General features: G+C 52.4%; 1 protein-coding gene across 1 annotated transcript; it reads right to left on the reverse strand.

Moving 5' to 3' along the window:
• Positions 1 to 4,324: 4,324 nt before the first annotated feature.
• LOC115251706 (coagulation factor XI-like) lies at positions 4,325 to 7,247 on the reverse strand. Its single transcript, XM_029845023.1, has 9 exons — positions 7,087 to 7,247; positions 6,847 to 7,003; positions 6,672 to 6,784; positions 6,434 to 6,587; positions 5,466 to 5,587; positions 5,245 to 5,377; positions 5,020 to 5,126; positions 4,648 to 4,807; positions 4,325 to 4,562 (listed from the first exon to the last, which is right to left on the reverse strand). The coding sequence occupies exons 1-9, from the start codon at positions 7,145 to 7,147 to the stop codon at positions 4,460 to 4,462; spliced, it is 1,110 nt and encodes a 369-aa protein (XP_029700883.1). The 5' UTR covers positions 7,148 to 7,247; the 3' UTR covers positions 4,325 to 4,459.

Genomic DNA, 7,247 nt, shown 5'->3' on the forward strand with positions numbered 1-7,247 from the left:
TCGATGGCCGCTCTCTGGGTAACATCACGCATCGCACCATCCCACTCACCCTAACACTCTCGGGTAATCACATAGAGAGTACACGTTTCCTGGTTTTGCACGCCCCCACTGCTCCACTCGTGTTAGGAAGACCGTGGTTGGAAAGGCACGACCCCCACATCTCATGGGCTTCGGGTCGGGTCCTGGGGTGGAGCGTGGCCTGTCACGCCAACTGCCTTCGCTCCGCCCCCTCCATCCAGTAATCCCAGGCCCGCGCTCACTCCCCCGGATCTCACTGGTGTTCCCCCTATCTACCATGATTTAGCCCCAGTGTTCAGTAAGGACAATGCTCTGTCCCTTCCCCCTCACCGGCCCTATGATTGCCCCATCGACCTCCTCCCCGGGGCTCCCTACCCCACAGGTCGACTTTACAATCTCTCCATCCCAGAGAAGGAGGTGATGTGCAATTACATCACAGAATCCCTCGCCTCTGGTATCATAAGACCATCTTCATCCCCCTTAGCAGCAGGTTTCTTCTTTGTAGCCGAGAAGGATGGCGGCCTGAGGCCCTGCATCGACTTCCGCAAACTTAACGACATCACAGTTAAGAATAAGTACCCTCTTCCCCTTATGAGTTCCACGTTCGAGCCTCTCACTCATGCCCGGGTGTTCACCAAGCTGGACCTCCGCAACGCTTACCACTTGGTGCGGATCAGGAAAGGGGACGAATGGAAGACCGCCTTCAACACTCACCTCGGGCACTTCGAATACCTGGTCATGCCCTTCGGCCTCTCCAACGCCCCCGCCGTCTTCTAGGAGTTGGTCAACGATGTGCTCCGAGACATGATCAACGTCTTTGTGGTGGTCTACTTGGACGACATCTTGGTCTTCTCCCGCACCATGGAGGAGCACCACCAGCATGTTCGCCTGGTCCTCCAACGGCTTTTGGAGAACCGACTCTTCATCAAAGCTGAGAAGTGCGTCTTCCACTCCGCCTCAGTGGGGTACCTCGGCTACATCGTGGAGGAGGGGCGGGTGCGCACAGATCCGGCCAAGATCCAGGCTGTGGTGGAGTGGCCACGCCCCACCGACCGCACTCAGCTTCGCCGGTTCCTTGGGTTCGCCGGGTTCATCCGGCGGTTCATCAAAGGGTTCAGCCAAGTGGCTGCCCCTCTCTCCGCTCTCACCTCCACCTCGCGCCCTTTCACCTGGACACCGGAGGCTGAGACCGCCTTCTCGGCCCTCAAGGACAGGTTCACGACGGCTCCGGTGCTCGCCCATCCAGACCCCGCTCGGCAGTTCATCGTCGAGGTCGATGCTTCGGACGCGGGCATCGGGGCAGTCCTCTCCCAGCGGTCCGAGGCAGACCAGAAGATTCACCCATGTGCCTACTTTTCCCGCCGTTTTGATCCGGCTGAACGAAATTACGATGTGGGCAACAGGGAACTTCTGGCGGTCTATGCAGCCTTGGTGGAGTGGAGACACTGGCTGGAGGGAGCAAGGCACCCGTTCCTTGTGTGGTCGGACCATAAGAACTTGACCTATGTGAGAACGGCCAAGAGACTCAATCCCAGACAGGGCCGCTGGGCTCTCAGTCGGTTTGACTTCACCCTCACTTTCCGTCCAGGTTCCAAGAATATCCGGGCTGATGCCCGCTCCCGCCAGTTTCCGGAGGAATTCCCCGGCGCCCCCAGGGACCCTGACACCATCGTTCCCCCGGCCCGGGTCATAGGGGTCATCTCCTGGCCGATCGAGACGGTCGTCGAGCAAGCCCAGAGAGACGAGCCTGATCCTGGGAACGGGCCTCAGGACCGAATGTTCGTGCCTTCCTCCGTCCGGCCGCAGGTGCTAGAGTGGGGCCACTCCAGTTGTTTCGCCTGCCATCCTGGCGTGCGTCGGACGGCGGAGTTTGTGCAGCGGCGCTTCTGGTGGCCCAACCTCCAAGAGGATGTTCGGGAGTTTGTGGGCGCCTGCACGGTCTGTGCCCGTAGCAAGGCCTCCCATCGCTCGCCAGCAGGCCTTCTGCACCCCCTTCCCGTCCCCAGTCGACCCTGGTCTCACATAGCCCTGGATTTTGTGACGGGCCTCCCCGTCTCGCAGGGGAACGACACCATCCTGACCATTGTGGACCGCTTCTCCAAGGGGGTCCACTTTGTCGCTCTCCCCAAACTCCCTTCTGCTGCAGAAACTGCTGAACTCCTGGTCTCCCACGTCATACGTCTCCACGGGATCCCCCTTGACGTGGTCTCTGACCGTGGCCCCCAATTCACTTCTAGGGTGTGGCAGGCCTTCTGCAAGGGGATTGGGGCCACGGTCAGCCTGTCCTCTGGGTACCACCCCCAGTCCAACAGACAAGCCGAACGGGCCAACCAGGCTTTGGAGGCGGCCCTGCGCTGCGTGACCACCAGCAATCCTGCCTCCTGGTCCAAGTTCCTGCCGTGGGTGGAATACTCCCTCAACGCCATGGAGAGCTCTGCTACTGGTATGTCCCCCTTTCAATGTTTCCTGGGCTACCAACCCCCTCTGTTCCCCCAAGCAGGAGCTGGAGATCGCAGTGCCATCTACCAGGGCCCATCTCCGCCGATGTCGGCGCATCTGGAAGGCTGCCCGCAAAGCCATCTTGCGGGCCACTGAGCAGTCCCGGCGTTCGGCCAACCGGCGAAGGAGGCCGGCCCCTGCTTACCGGCCTGGCCAGAAGGTCTGGCTGTTGGCCTGGGACCTGCCCCTCCAGACCTCGCAGACTTCCTCCAGAAAGCTGAACCCCCGCTACATCGGTCCCTACACCATCTGCAGCATCATCAACCCCTCTGCAGTCCGTTTGGATCTCCCTGCCGCCCTCAAGGTTCACCCGGTCTTCCACGTCTCGCTCATTAAACCCTTCTCCACCAGCCCCCTGTCCCCTCCTGCTCAGACTCCACCTCCCCCACAGGTCCTGTCGGACGGAGAGCCGGTGTGGAGAGTAAACAAGCTGCTGGCGGTCCGCCGACGGGGAAGGGGCTTCCAGTACCTGGTGGATTGGGTGGGTTACGGCCCGGAAGACCAGAGCTGGGTGCCCCCATCCTCGAAGACTTCTACCGAGACCACCCGGATGCTCCTGGGCGGTCGTCCGGTGCCTCCCGTAAGGGGGGGGTGGGTACTGTTGTGACTCCTACTCTGGCCCCACCTCCTCCTGGGCAATCAGCTCAACCACCACCACCTGGGCCCTCTCCTTCAGCTGCACCCAATCCGCCCAAACGACTCTGCACCCATAAAAGGCCCCTCTGCACTCAGGCCAGTGCTTGATCTAACTGTTTTGGCAACACTTCCCGTCGACCCAGCATCTCTCCAGGCTCCCCAGCGACCCCCAGCGTCTCTCTGTGTCTCCCTGCGTCTTCCAGCGACTCCCAGCGACCCCCCCCCCAGCGCCTCCCTGTGTCTCCCTGCGTCTTCCAGCGACTCCCAGCCTTCTCCAGCGTCTCCCCCGGCTCCTCTGCAACCTTCCTAGCCCCTCTTCCTCTGACCTCTTCCTCTTCCCCTTCCTCGGACGGATTTCTCCTGGCCTCTGGACACTTGGACTCCCCCACGGACTCTCGCCCCTGGATCTCGGACTTGGTTCGTCTGCCGCATCACGCCCCCTATAGTTTGTCTCGGCCTCTCTCCTCATTTAGTTCTTCCCTCCTGTCTTTTTGCTTCATTAAAACCGTCTGAGTTTACTTTTAATTCCCGTGTCTGTCTGCCTTCTTTGGGGTTCCGCCACACTTGACCGCCAGTCCTCTCGAGCGTAACAGGGTCGCGCTTCCAAAACATCCACTTTTCTCTTCAGAGTAACATCTGGATCCATTCATGTTAAATCGGGATCTATCCCAAAAGCATGTGCTTGATAGTTCCATCCATACAATCCAGCGCACATTTGCGTTTTTCTCTCTTTGTCAGATATTTAATTCATTTTTAATATTTCTCGCAACGCATCACAACAGCCCAATTACCGGTCAATAATGGGTCACACTGGTGTCCAGGGAGCTTGAAAAGTACAACCTGAGTGATCATAAGAGGTGAAAAATGGCAACATGAACATTTAAAATGCTCTGAAACACCACAGAATACTACCGCAACCAGCAGATGTTACTGGTGTAGTCCTGGTCTGAGTTATGGTGCTGTTTTCTCTGACTGCCAGAAGAGGGAGACAAGCGACCTGCAGCTTTTGTGGATTAAAATTAATGCTTAATACACTCAAGATGGCCTGTTAAGAGTTTCCCCGCCTACCATGCGCTAGTGGTTTAATAACAGAAAATGGTTGGGATAGGTGGCATATTATCATAGTAAATCAATCCACCTTCTATTCAAATTAAATAAATAAAACCAGTCGTCTTTGTATAGTGTCATTTTAATTTCATTTGTAACATTTTCATCCTTCTCGTCAGGAAGTAGACTGATCCGCTGCTGCCCTCTGGTGGTTCAAATGTCGTGTTACAGTATGGAATGAGTTCGAAACCGCCTTGCCTCATGGGACAGCCGTGAGGGAGAACCCCGACACGACATTTTGGAGTTTAACTATTTTAGGAGGAGCAGGGATGGTAATGGTGCGCTTCAGGTAGCAGCGGCGCCTGCAGCACACATTCAAAGAGTTTCAGAATTTTAATAGAATTTTTTGGTTTGTTTGTTGACGGTGCTGCACAACGGATGCATTACCTGTAATCGCGTTTGTTGAATTGTTCTGTGAGGTATGTGTAGAACTGGCATTTATCATCTTCATCACAGGCTTTCTGACACGCTTCTGCACTGTCAACCTTCTTGTATTGAATGTCCTCACCCCTGAAATCCACTCCTTCCACAGGGGTCCTAACCCAGGCTGTTAGCAGAGAGAACTACATCAGTAATAATACCACTGACTTCAGTAACATGCGGTTAGGTGGTAACCACTCGTAAAACCATCAGGTAGATCATGGTGTGATGTAAAAGTGGTGAAAACCGAGAAGTGTCACCACTTGTGTTCATTTTACATGACAAAATCTCATTGATTTATGAACCCAGTTGGATTCATTTCCCTTCAGTGATACATACTGTCATCGAGCTGACAGCCGCGCGCTGGAATCCCAGATGTTACTCCATTTTGAGCCTTCAGCACCATTTCAAGTGGATTCTCCTTCAGATGACAGCGGAAGCTTTCACTGTTAAAAAAATTATATATTATAAAATTATATATATCAGGATGAATAGATAGACTAGAATTGGTGAGTGATGGTGGAAAAGAAGAGCAAATATTTGCTTGAATCTGGCTCACATTACCTGGTAAAAGAGAAGTAAGTACACCGTGGGTGAGCAGAGCAGAGCACCTGACAGTGCTTGTCAGACACGGCCGCCACCTCCTCAAAGTTTTTTCCTGCAATGTCAACTTGAGGAAACAAGCTTCTTTCGCACTCTATCCAAAACAGAGAGGACGCAATGATGGAAACAAAGCCGATGCAGCAACTAGTACAGTTATTTTTTCAGATGCTGCGACTGTGCACCTTCGGCAAATTTGGGCTGAAGCATTTGAATACTCCTAGAGAATCCAGACACGGCATTTGCCAGAGCTGCAATGACGGGGGGCCTTGGCACAGTCCAACTGTATTTAAGGTGGCACTTAAACCTGAGAGAGGAAATAATTTCATTAAAGGTCTCTAGCCCCTGTTGAGCCATCGCATCTGAATCCTTGCAGTCAGCTTTGGCTGCACTTCCACTGATAACCAACAGGGGCAGACTGGAAATGATCTGCTGCCCCCTACAGGGCCATCCCAGCCAAACAGCAAATCAACCAAAATATGGTCTGTAGATAAGTTCTATTTTTGAATAAATAAATAAAAATGTATATTTGTTTATTTGTTTATCCACGGTAGTTTTCTATGTCAACTGGACTGGGTTTCTTCTCTTGAAGACGTTTCGCCTTCTATTCAGAAGGCTTCTTCAGTTCTGAAATCGCTGGGGAGAGAGCTTGAAAATATATAGCCCCTGTGGACCATCTGCATGCTAATGATCTGGGTGGTCACCTGAGAGTCGTTAGCAGGGTCGTTGGTCGGGTTGTTCACCTAGTTTCTGTTGAGGTGGCTCCCCTTTGTCTGCTGGATCACATGGTGGTGAGTCACTGGGTCTCCTGGAATGGTGTGAATGTGTGTTTTGAGACTCTCAGGTGACCACCCAGATCATTAGCATGCAGATGGTCCACAGGGGCTATATATTTTCAAGCTCTCTCCCCAGCGATTTCAGAACTGAAGAAGCCTTCTGGATAGAAGGCAAAACGTCTTCAAGAGAAGAAACCCAGTCCAGTTGACAGAGAAAACTACCTTGGATACAATGACCTGGATGATTGAGAATCTACACAGACATATATTTGTTTATAAAAGTATGGCCGTTATTAGGAGAACATCTAAGCAATGGCTACTTTATTCCGAAAAGAAGAATGTAAATTATCCAAAAGCACAAAAATCTGCAGTTTTACCTGATACTGGCTGGTGTAAATTCCCCATTTACAAAAGTAAAGAACTGACAGAAAGGATCATCTGTGCAGACTCTCTGACAGTCCCCATAGTTTGTGGTGAACAGTGTTTTGTAGTCTGCTCCCAAAAAGTCCACATTCTGATAAACCGGAAATTCTGAAAAAGAAATGACGGCAAAAGTTACACTTAGGAGAGGGTGACTGCTGACACAGTTAATTTAAAAAAAGACTTTTTTCTTACCTGTCAGCTCTGGCGTGCAGGATCTGAGAGAATATCCTGAGGTTGCACCAAATATCGGAGTCTGGATTTTGGGCTCTCCGGATGCCGTAACCTTAAAGTAGCAGTAGAAATGCCTGCAGATAAAAGCCTCAAGTTTAAGAACTTCCCCCGTTTCAGTCTTTTGCTTGTTTTCTACCTATTGTCTCGGGTCCAGTCGGGCCGGACAAAGGTGAAGAACATGCAGGAAGGATGATCGTTGCAAAGTTGCTGACAGTGTTTAGCATCTGACGCGTAGACCTGTGCTACGTCTGAGCCGGGGAAGTCCATATTGTTCTGAAGATCCATTCTACACCCTAAAAACACACATTTATATGATTAAAATGATCCACGCGTACGTAAACGTGCTCACACAAAATATGTGTTTAGGCGTCAGTACCTTGAGTGAAGCCGAAGCTGCACATTGAAAGCAACACCACCGAGATCAGAAATCCTTCCATTCTTCAGCGATGTTCAGTCTGTCGAGGCCAGGCAAAGTTCTGGGAGACGGGCTCCACTGTGGTTCCCTTTATGCACGATCCTCCCATTATTGACTTTTCT

This window comes from Takifugu rubripes, chromosome 12, assembly GCF_901000725.2.
Source record: "Takifugu rubripes chromosome 12, fTakRub1.2, whole genome shotgun sequence".
Lineage (NCBI taxonomy): Eukaryota > Metazoa > Chordata > Actinopteri > Tetraodontiformes > Tetraodontidae > Takifugu > Takifugu rubripes.

Bases quoted from the DNA above. Each gene is read 5' to 3' on its own strand.
- LOC115251706 (XM_029845023.1), bottom strand. From the start codon at position 7,147: ATGGAAGGATTTCTGATCTCGGTGGTGTTGCTTTCAATGTGCAGCTTC. The intron at 6,588-6,671 runs GTAAGAAAAAAG...TTTCTTTTTCAG, and splicing joins CTGCACGCCAGAGCTGACAG to AATTTCCGGTTTATCAGAAT. The intron at 5,378-5,465 runs GTGCACAGTCGC...TGTTTTGGATAG, and splicing joins TCAGCCCAAATTTGCCGAAG to AGTGCGAAAGAAGCTTGTTT.